General features: G+C 39.7%; 1 protein-coding gene across 1 annotated transcript; it reads left to right on the top strand.

The window, feature by feature from the left end:
- Positions 1–389: 389 nt before the first annotated feature.
- Positions 390–10,335, top strand: LOC122067287. The gene is made up of 2 exons (XM_042631120.1): positions 390–1,066; positions 10,010–10,335. The coding sequence occupies exons 1-2, from the start codon at positions 505–507 to the stop codon at positions 10,318–10,320; spliced, it is 873 nt and encodes a 290-aa protein (XP_042487054.1). The 5' UTR covers positions 390–504; the 3' UTR covers positions 10,321–10,335.
- The last annotated feature ends 568 nt before the right edge of the window (positions 10,336–10,903 follow it).

The raw sequence follows: 10,903 nt of genomic DNA, 5'->3' as shown, positions 1-10,903 counted from the left end.
TATCTCTGATCAATGATAGAACAAGATCCATTTTGCATCATATCTAAGGGATTCTTTGGTTCGGACCAAAGAAGCAATGTCACTAGATCATTATCAAATTGACTGCAATATTTTTCTGTCCGTGAAGATCCCACCATCAAATCAGCGTGTATCAGTCACTTTTGCCCTTGCTTTTTGAAAAAATAAATACATTTTTATACTATTTTATCCCTAAAATGATATGAGAAACCAATTCAGATCGATCGATACTTAAAACCATGTGATTACCCCAAAAAAATGAACTCATAATCTAATACTATTGCGTATGAAAAAGATGTGATTATCCGAAAAAAATGAACTCATAATCTAATTAATAATTGCGGATGAAAAAGGCCAAAAAAAAAAAAAAAAAAAATTGCAACTTCAATCTTCAATCTTCAATCTTCAATCTTCGATCTTTTCTTGGTTTTTTCTCTTATTCGTCAACCTTTCCTCACTTCATTTTGGTCTCTCCGAACTCCGATAATGTCTTGGCTTTCAATTCCGCTCCCGAATCCCTTCAAAGCCCAGCTTTCAGATGATGAAGAGAATTCAGCAGGGAAAGAAGAAGTGGGAGGAGGAGAAGAAGAAGAGAGTTCCTCTAATGGCGGCAGAGTGAAAGAGGACCTATCTGATCTGGGGAAAACCATTGGTCGGCAATTATGGGGAGTCGCCTCTTTCCTTGCTCCTCCTCCCGTCAGCTCTTCTTCTGAGGATCCCTTGGGTCCCACTTCCACCACCAGCGATTCTTCTTCTCAGACACTTCTCGGTATTCGCAATGATTTCGCGGAGATAGGTGGCAGCTTCAAGTCTGGGCTTTCTTTACTCTCCACCAACAAGGCTGTTAATGAGATCTCTCGCTTGGCCTCCAATTTCTTGCAGTTCCCCAAGGACGGTGATGATGAAGAAGATGGGGATGTTGATGAGTCTTCTGTGGAGGATCACGGTGGCGAAATCGTTGGTGTTACTGAGGAAGTTTTGGAATTTGTTCGAGAGATGTCACTTCGACCTGAATGTTGGACGGATTGCCCCCTTTCCCTTGATAATGGTAATCAAATCTTTTTCATTTTCCTTACTTTTCTCGATGGAATTCGATTTCGTGTTTCTTTCTAGAGTTTTTGTCTTATGTTCTGCTGTTGAGTATTATCGATTATCGAAAAAGACTGCCTTTTGTATCTTTAATACTGCGATTCTTACCCCTTGGAAGCCTGAAAAGAGGCCATTTTGGCTCGGATCTATTTTAGTCATTCTTGCGCGGAGACACCAAACAAATCTGCCGAGTGGTAAATTCTGGATTTCGACTCTATTGTATTATGAACTGTGTGGCATAAGGTGGACTATCTCTTGGTTTAATTATGCAAGTTGAGATTTTGTAGTAGTTTTACTTCCAGCCTTAATTGCAAAGTATCTTTTTTTCGTCTCATTGTGTTTTTAGGATCTGTGACAAGGGCAACGATTGCTCTGGTAAAGTGTGTGGTGGTTTGTATCTACTTGATGATGACTCAACATTGGTCTTTGGTCCGGCTGTTTAGATGTCCTCTATGTCACCTCCCATCTCTGAGTTATTATAGTGGCATCATCTATTGGGACAACCTCATTTGAGAACTTTAGCTAGGGTTTTTCTTTTAAAAATTATAATTCGAGTCAGTTTTTTTATGAGGCATGTGTATTGGACAAATAACTCAGATTACTTACTCTATTTCGGGAAATAAAAGTTCCACTTCTTTTTCATTGATACATTTTGATATTTGCGTCAATCCCTTTATGTGTCTGTTAATGGTTATTGGTGGTTTATCTCTTTTATTGATTGTCATTCACGGACCATTTGGATATATATGATGTGAACCATGGGCGAGACCTTTCATTGCTTTTTGCAGTTTCACTGCATAGTTTAGACTTAGTTCGATGCTACCATTAAGATCCTTCGAAGCGATAATGGCTGCGAATACTTCGAAAGGTCCTTTTAGGCTTACCTTTCCGCTCGTGGGATGATCCATTAGACTAGATGTGTAGATACCCTGGCTCAGAATAGGGTTGCTAAGCAGAAGAATCGCCACCTTTGTGAGGTAGCATGCTCTCTTATGTTTGAGATGCATGTTCCTCCCCAGTACTGGAGTGACGCGATTCTCACTACTACCTTTTTGATTAACTGAATGCCTTCTCGGGTTCATTCCTTCTGCTCCCCTATGGATCTTCTTTAGGATTCCGTTGCTTTTTTTTATTTTTCCCAAGGTATTCTACAGTGTCTACTATGCTCGCGATCATCATCTTCACGAAAGTTTGATCCTTATGGTCTTCGGTGCATTTTTCTGGGGTATGCTTTTACTCAAAAAAGCTATCGTTCTTTTCATCCTCCCACTCGGCATTGGTTTGTGACTATGGATGTTACCTTTCACGAATTTGTGTCATAGTACACTACGACACCTCTTCAGGTTGAGTCTCCTCCCATTGTGGAAGATGTGCCGCTTCTTGAGCTTGCTATCGCTACTGGTATCCTGTTTCAGGGGGAGAGTGACACTCTTACTTCACCTTGGCCAGAGATACTTGTTTATAGTAAGCTTGATTTTATCCCTTTGGACCCAGGTAATTCTCCTTGTCCTTCTGTTGATTCATCTTTTGTGTTGCTTATTGCTAATTGTAAAGGCACTAGGTCTTGTACTTTACATCCTATTACTAAAACTGTTTCTTATGACTCACTTTCTCCTTCCTATTATAGTTTTATGTGTTCTCTATCCTCTGTGTCCGTTTCGCACGAAGTGAGTGCAAACTCATAATGGGAGACAGTTATAGTTGAATAGATGCAGGTTCTAAAGAAGAATGACACATGGGATCTAGTGTGTCTTCCCTCATAGAAGAAGGCAATTGGTTGTAAGTGAGTCTTCACTGTGAAATAGAAAGCTATCGTATAGTGGATCGGTACAATGCCAGACTTGTTGCCAAGGGCTTCACTTAGATTTATGAGATTGACTACCAAGAGAAGTTTATTCCAGTTGCTAAGATGAACACAATCCGTGTTATCCTAGCTTTTGCCACCAACTTAGATTTGGATCTATAGTAGATAGATGTGAAGAATGCCTTTCTTCATGGGGAACTTGAGGAGGAAGTGTATATAGACATTCCTCCTGGGAGTTCGTTCACTTGCTCCAAAACCAAGGGAAGATATGCAAGCTAAAGCTTACACTGTATGGGCTGAAGCAATTCCCTTATGCTTGGTTCTGGCGTTTCCATATGGTTATGATTACTACAGGCTACTCTCAAAGCAATGCTTGACCCCACTTTGTTTATCAAGAGGTCTGGTGAAAGATTGCTACCCTGATAGTCTATGTAGATGATATTGTTATTATTAGTGATAATCTGACGGAGATCTCACGCCTTAAGAGATACTTGAGTGAGGAATTCGAGATCAAAGATCTAGGACAACTTCGTTTCTTCTTTGGGCATTAAAGTTGTCAGGCCTTCTCGTGGGATCTATTTGTCTCAGCGAAAATATATGCTAGACCTTTTTTCCAGGATAGGCATGTTGGGGTGTAAGCGACAGATACTCCTATTGAAGCTAATGGTCACCTGAGTAGCAAGAAAGGTGATTCTGTGGATAAGGGGAGATATGAGAGATTAGTGGGGCGCTTGACCTATCTTTCTCAAATGCCCTGACATAGCATTTGTATCAACCTAGTTAGTCTATACATGCATGATCCCTACTCAACACATATGGAAGCTATACTATGTATTCTTTATATCTGCCCCAGGACGTGGCATCATTTTTTCTCCTCATGATCACCTTAGGGTGGAGGCCTTCACGGATGTTGATTGGGCAGGTTCTCCTGATGACCGCAGGTCTTCTACTGGTTATTGCTAGTGGTAACCTTGTTACATGGCGAAACATGCCGTGGTTACGAATTTCAAGTGTTGAAGCTGAGTTCTGTGCTATGGTTCATGGCATTTGTGAGCACCTATGGTTTCATGGTCTTATCATAGATTTGGTTGTCCTTGCCACCCTTCTTATGAAGCTCTTTTGTGACAGCAAATATACCATTAGCATTGCTCACAACCCTGTCTAGCATGATCGAACCAATCATGTGGAGATCGATCAACATTTCATCAAAGAGAAGTTGGATATGGGTCTTATCACTGTGCCTTTTGTTGCCAATAGTGAATAATAACTTGCTGATGTATATACTAAAGGTCTTAGTCGTAAGATGTTTCATCCTATTATCTGCAAGTTGAGCATATGTGATATCTATGCACTAGCTTGAGGGAGAGTGTTATAATAATGGGTTTTCGGAAAGTGTCAAATTCCAAATCGGTCCTTAGGTCATTAAGGAGTTTAATGGTCCTTGTAATATTCTAGAACTTTCTATCCATTATTATAAATAAAGAGGGCTGATGTCATATTTGACACAGGTCATTACCCCATCCAACAAGATTCAATTTAAAGTTATCTCTTTTCTTTGTTCTTTAATTGCTTTGTATAGAATAAAATAAAATAAAGAATAAAAAGGAAGAAAATCATGTGCTATTTGAAAGTTCCATTCCACATGTGTTTGCTGAATCCTGGCCCAAAATAAAGGTTCAGTCAAGCTGATCCATTAGCAGCCTAGGCTTTGAACTTGGCAGATGCTCTATTATCAACCAATGGTTGAAAGTATTGAAGATTAACTTTCCAGACTTGTCGAGGTGGAACTGGATCCATTAGGATTTCTGCTAAGGACTTCTAAATTTTTTGGAGGGGCCTTGGATGTTGGCCAACATTCTTAATGACACAGAATGGTTATGTGGTGGTTTTTGCATTTCACTTCTTATATCCATTACTGGTTCTCTTAGTCTGTTTGTCATCTTCCCTGGAATTTGTTTATTGTAGATACTGGATATCACATGTTCCTCCTCCCTCCCCCTGATCTGGGGTTATTCACCTAGGAAAATAAGCCTAGATAACAAAACAACTCCATTCCAATCTCAGATTATAGTTTCAGACTTCAAATCCAAGAATAGCAACACAAAACTGTAAATCTGGGATGAATTGAGAAAATTCTGAGAACTCACACAATAATGGTCCAATGTACTATCAACTCAGGTCGAGTATAACCTAGGAATAGGCCAAAGATCCTCCAAAGCTGGTCCACAACTTGTCTTGTGGAGGTACAGCAACACAGCAAGAACTACCCAGGCAGATTAGGGTTTTCTGGGCAGGTGGGAGAAGCCCTGTTGTTCGGTGCAGGCTGCTCTATAGGAGCTGCAAGGCTGATCGAAGGACTCCCCTTGGGTGCTCTACAAACCAACAAAAGGTTTCTAGATTTGGATTTGCAGGTGCTGAGTTCTGGCCAAAATCGATCAAAGGTCAAAACCCTGACAGTTGCTGAAATCTCTTGGCTGATCCTTCACCTGATATGATGGATGGTCTTTGGGTCTTCAAACAGAGTAATAAGCTCTCAGTCACTCACTAAACAAAGTAAAAACAGAAAGTAAGAGATGGAAGAAGAAGAAGAAGAAGAAGAAGAAGGGGTGGGGGTAGGGGAATGGATATCTCAGCCTGGGTCTCTCACCCTCAACTTTCCCAGTTGGTGAACAAACCTATCTCTGGTCTAGGAGTAAGCAAAGCTCACAATTAAACTTCATTATTCTTGTCTAAAGCATTACAATCAATTCTGGCTCTCATATAAGCTCCCAAAATGATTACAAATAAGAAACTTCTAAATTAGGTAACTTCTGGAAAATAGAAACTAAGACTTAAAAGACTACTTCCTAAACCAAATTACTCGATGACCAAAAAAAACATATAAATAGAAACTACTACTAGTCTAATATCTCCTAACAAGGGAAACTAACTCGGCATCCAAGACAAACCTAAAAAGGAAACAAATCCTAAGACTACACTTGCTGAAATTGGGGTTGTAGGAGGTTTCTTTTGGAGCCTTTTTCCTTCTAATTTGATGTGACAATTGGCTGGCCTTCTAGAAAATCTTTACAAGACAAATCTGGAGAGAGATATATTGCTTGATGGAGAGGAGGATATGCCGTGCTTTGCTGGATCGATGTTCTAAAGGCCAAAACTGAACCAAGAACTGGCCTGGTTTCATGGCAAGTCTGGACCCAAAAGAACTAGGTCAGAAAAGGACCCAAGGGCTGGTTCGAATGGTCCTGTTACCTACATCACCCCCCCCCCCCCAAAAAAAAAAAAGAAGAATAAATTCCACTATTCTCCTGGTTCTATGGTTCTTATTCCTAACTTGTGTAGATTGTATCTTTGCCTCTTTGGTCGTTTTATTTGATTGAGCTAACAATTTAGCTCTCTAACATTTCTTTCCAACTTATCAATTGGATCCATAAACAATAGGCAATAGTTCCTTTGCTATTTTTTTTTTTTTTTTGGGTGAATAATAAATGCATTAAAAGAAGGGAGAGGTAAATTACAGTCCTGAAGGGAAAATAAAAAACTCCTATAAGGGTAACAAAAGCCCATTAAGGACTACAACCCAAGCCCAGATGGGCAGCAAGAAACAAAGGATTCACAAACATGTCCAGTACAACACAAAAGCCCACATAGGCTTAAAAACAAGAGCAAGGAAGCCCGTTACAAAGCAAAGGTATAGGGAATCCACAAACCCTAACCAACATATATCAACACTTCATCTTCCAAGCCGCGAAGACAAGAATAGCATCGCTGGCAAGTAGGCAGCCATGGCTGAGTGGCACTGGCCTTGCGGAGAGCGACGGCCAAGCTGGCAGCTGGCCTAGCGGAGGTGACCATGGCGGAGGGGTGCTGGCCTTGCTGTGGGCAATGGTGAAGCGGTTGCCGGCCGAGCATAGTTGGCAGCCCGGCCATGCAGCAGGCAGAAAATCGGCGGTTGGCTGAGCGAGCCAGGCGGTTCAGGCAGGTGGCTGGCCTCATGGGGCTGGCGGCCAAACAGCCGTTGGCCAAGCGGGCTGGGTGACGACCAAATGGCAACTGAGAACTCTGGGGTGCAAGACAGTGATAGAGGGAAGAGCAGGCGAATGGGGCTAGTGGCAAAGGCTGCTGGCCAAACGGGAAACCATACGAGCCTGGTAACAGGCTTAGCAGGATGGTGACTTGGGGGGCTGGTGGCCAAGGCGCAACCCCAACCAAGAAACCTGGCTCCGACAGCAGCTGAAGAAGAAAAGGAAGGGAATGTGGGAGGAAGAAGGGAGAGGGTGAGGGGGAGAGGATGAAGAAGAAGAGAAAGAGCATGGGGCAGGAAGAAGAGAGAGGGTGGGGTGGGGTGGGCTGGTGGGGAGCAACAAGACAGGCTGCTCCAGAGCAGCGGTCGAGGAAGGGTCTTCGCTTATGGTTCTTGTTTTTTTACTTATTATCCATACACAATATGTGATGGTTCCTTTGATAACTTATATCCACTGTTTTGAAACTAAGAACCAACATACTGACAGTTTGAATGTGAATCTATATAATACAAAAAAAAAAAAAAAAAAAAAAAAAAAAAAGAAGTTCAAAATCACAAGGATTTTTTGAGTTCACTTTTGTTCCCGCCCCTGTTGAAGAGAAGGTTGAGTGAAAAAGCATTACATAAGGAATTTGAAACCTCAGAGAAGGAGTCTGCTTGGGTTACTGTCTAACTTGGTCAGCAACTAAATTGCAAAAAAAATTCTCTAGTATCTTCTAACTCAAAGGGCCTGCATCTTAGCTGAATCCCTGTCAATATTTCTTGGACAGTCTAACTGCCAAACCTGAACAACTCCTGGTTGTCCATCGTCCTTTCCTTTTAAATTCCTTTTTCCTGATTGGAACAGAGGTTAGGTTCTTTAGATTATTAACTGCTATGCCCGGACAACCTGCCATTGTAATGTGTGATCGACATATTCCTTTAAAACTCATAGGAAAATTTTATAGGACGACTACACGACCAACAATGATGTATGGAGCTGAATATTGAAAAACAATATATAAACAAACTTAGTGTGCTGAAATAAGATTGTAGGGATAGATGAGTGGTAAAACTAGAAAAGATAAAATAAGTAATGAAGAAATTGGAGCTAGTTTACCTTTTTGATGTGTAATCAACATATTCCTTTAAAACTCATAGGAAAATTTTATAGGACAACTACACGACCAGTTATGATGTATGGAGCTGAATATTGGGCAGTGAAAAACAATGTATAAACAAACTTAATGGGCTGATATTGTTGAGATGGATGAGTGGTAAAACTAGAAAAGATAAAATAAGGAATGAAGAAAGTAGAGATAATTTAGGACTAGCTCCAATACATAACAAGTTATAAGAAAATCGTTTGAGTTTGCATGGACATGCGTAGTGGAGGCCTTTGAATGCTCCGGTAAGGAGGGGTGATTTAATTCTGATTAAGTGAGCTAAAAGAGCCAAGGGTAAGCCTAAAATGACTCTTGGAGAAGTGGTGAGGCACACCACGCATAACTTAGGGATTGGGTAAGGCTGACTGTAATCGCATGAAAATCTCTTTTCTGAATTACAAAGCCCCTCCGGAATTTACAATTTTTAGTGACTTAATGGGAATACAATGGAAAGCTGAAATTCAAACTTCATCATGTCGAAATAGACAAACATTTAGATGGAAGCTATGCTATTATTATGGCTATGTTCATAGTACAAGATCTCGGCAACATCTTGGAAATTTCTCGGTTTCTGAAGATCTTGAGACGAGACGACCTATGATACACAAAAAATGCAAAATCTAGTATGAGATTTCGGATTTGGATCGAAATCTTGGCCCAATTGCGACCTAGTCTTGTTTGACTTGCAAATCTTGCCCTGTTTTGAACAAAACTCCCCCAAATTTGGTTTTTGGTGCAACTTTTTGTCAAATCACACCCAAGGGAGCTTGAAGCATGTGGATTCACAGCTCAACATTAACATTTGGAGTTGCTTTTTTGCCCAAGAACACTTGAATGTAACAAAAAATTTTCAATAACTTTTTCTTTCCAAAAAAACATGATGAATACTTGATTGTTGATAGTTGTCCAACGTTTGTGATTCAATCGGAGGAAAACTTGATTTGCCATTAGCAACAATATGGTGGTTATAATGATCCGGCCCAGCTCTTGTTTTAGTACTAGGAGTCTAGGACTCTAGGATGGGCATAAGGTGAGTCATCCACTTGTATTGTACTATACTACTATTGTTTACTCTAATATATGTCTCTTTTAACAATTACTAACAAACCATGTATAACGCCTAATTTATTACATGGTTTATAGTTTAATGTCTTTTAATTCTTAATGTTTATTTAATTTGTTTTTACACTTTTACTTGAATTATATGTGTGCTAGTATTGTAGTACTGTTGTACTAAATATTGTGGAATAGCCTAGGGTAGAGCTCACTTACACTGTAGACTATCAACAGAGGGTCCGAAGTCAAAGTATCATTTTGGGATTGATATTTTGAAATCTATTGTCTCCACTTTGTTTAGAAGGCCTAAAATAGGCTGAATGACAAGTTTCAGAACCTAACTTGGCCACCGATACCCAAACCTGAAATTTGCCTGTAAAAAAATACATGGTTTCGGCGAGATCTCAATAGAACTTATTTTCAGGCCTGATTGAAACTATGTCCGAAACCGAGTCCTCGAACCATGGCTATGTTACCTATGTGAAGTGGCTAGTTGATCCACTACCATAGTTGACTTTTCCTTGTAACTAATAGATAATTGTTGTTAGAGCTTAGGTTTTAAGTACTACTAATGTAAAACAGGGAAATTTGTGAAATAGTTTTTGAGACAGAACCTCAGTTCCATGGAATATGAGTTATATTTCTCCAAACCAGAATTTTTTTTTTTTTTTTTTATGTCTTATCACTCAAGTCTTATGTCCCCAAGAAGTATAGTAGAACATGATCTGAAATTTTTCTGTAATTTTCCCCTTCTCTATAAAACATCAGCACAACATTGTTTTTGCTCATAAACTATTGACCATGCTCAAATCTTAACACTACATTGTTTTTTTCTAATTAATTTTGCATATTTTATTTTTCATTTTTTTCCTGCAGATTTTGAAATGTCTGAAGCGCAACTGGAACATGTTTCTACTGTTGAAGACTTGGCTCCAAGCTTGGTGGCTCTTAGGGTTAGCCTTTGCCCAAGTCACATGAATGAGGGACAATTTTGGTTGATATATTTTATTCTGTTGTACCCAAGGCTGAATGAACATGATTCCAAGCTTCTATCAACTTCACAGGCAAGACTTCGTCTCTCTCTCTCTCTCTCTCTCTCCCTATATATATATATATATATATATATCTTAAACCTAGCAGGAAAAAAGAAGATACTAATTCCAAAGATGGCAGAAACTGAATTCTAGTCCTCCCTGGATCAAGTGTTTGGCGGAAGAAATGTAGGGGGTGGGTTACTTCTTAGTCTTGGAATATCTGCTTTTACTGGACTGAGGATGGGTTTTTAACCATTTAAAAGAAGGGATGCGGTGTCTTTTAGGCAGTTATTATTTTGTTTGTACCTTTGTTTATGAGCATAAAAGGCATAGAGATAAATCTATATTCCACAATTGAAAGGATCAGAGAAAGGGGCTTATCGTACTTGATTCCATAGTAAAGGTATCATATTTTATATCATACCAAATTGGTAAGTAGTAGGGGCCCGGGGGGCGTGTAGATAGGATGAACCGTAGGTTCAGATTATACTCCCCTTTTAACAGGAAGTCAAGAAAATCTTAACAGAATTTAGTTCAACAGTAGGGTCAAAGTCAATCATATCCAATGAAAGTCAGGTTTTGACCAATGTTCAGAAAGGAACAAGTGAAACCCAAATGCAATCGCATTTCAATACTCAGATTTGAAGTAATAATGAAAATATTGTAGTATCAATCTCAAAACTCAGAGAGAGAATCTGATATCAATAGATCAGCAGGTCTGATCTAAGAGATGACC

The sequence above is a fragment of the Macadamia integrifolia genome, chromosome 2 (genome assembly GCF_013358625.1).
Source record: "Macadamia integrifolia cultivar HAES 741 chromosome 2, SCU_Mint_v3, whole genome shotgun sequence".
NCBI lineage: Eukaryota > Viridiplantae > Streptophyta > Magnoliopsida > Proteales > Proteaceae > Macadamia > Macadamia integrifolia.
The sequence above is the reverse complement of the archived record's forward strand: the minus strand, read 5'-3'. Positions and strand labels throughout refer to the sequence as shown.

Excerpts from the sequence above, each read along its gene's own strand:
- LOC122067287 (XM_042631120.1), top strand. The coding sequence starts at position 505 with ATGTCTTGGCTTTCAATTCCGCTCCCGAATCCCTTCAAAGCCCAGCTT. Across the intron at positions 1,067-10,009 it reads CCCCCTTTCCCTTGATAATG|ATTTTGAAATGTCTGAAGCG; the intron begins GTAATCAAATCT and ends TTTTTCCTGCAG.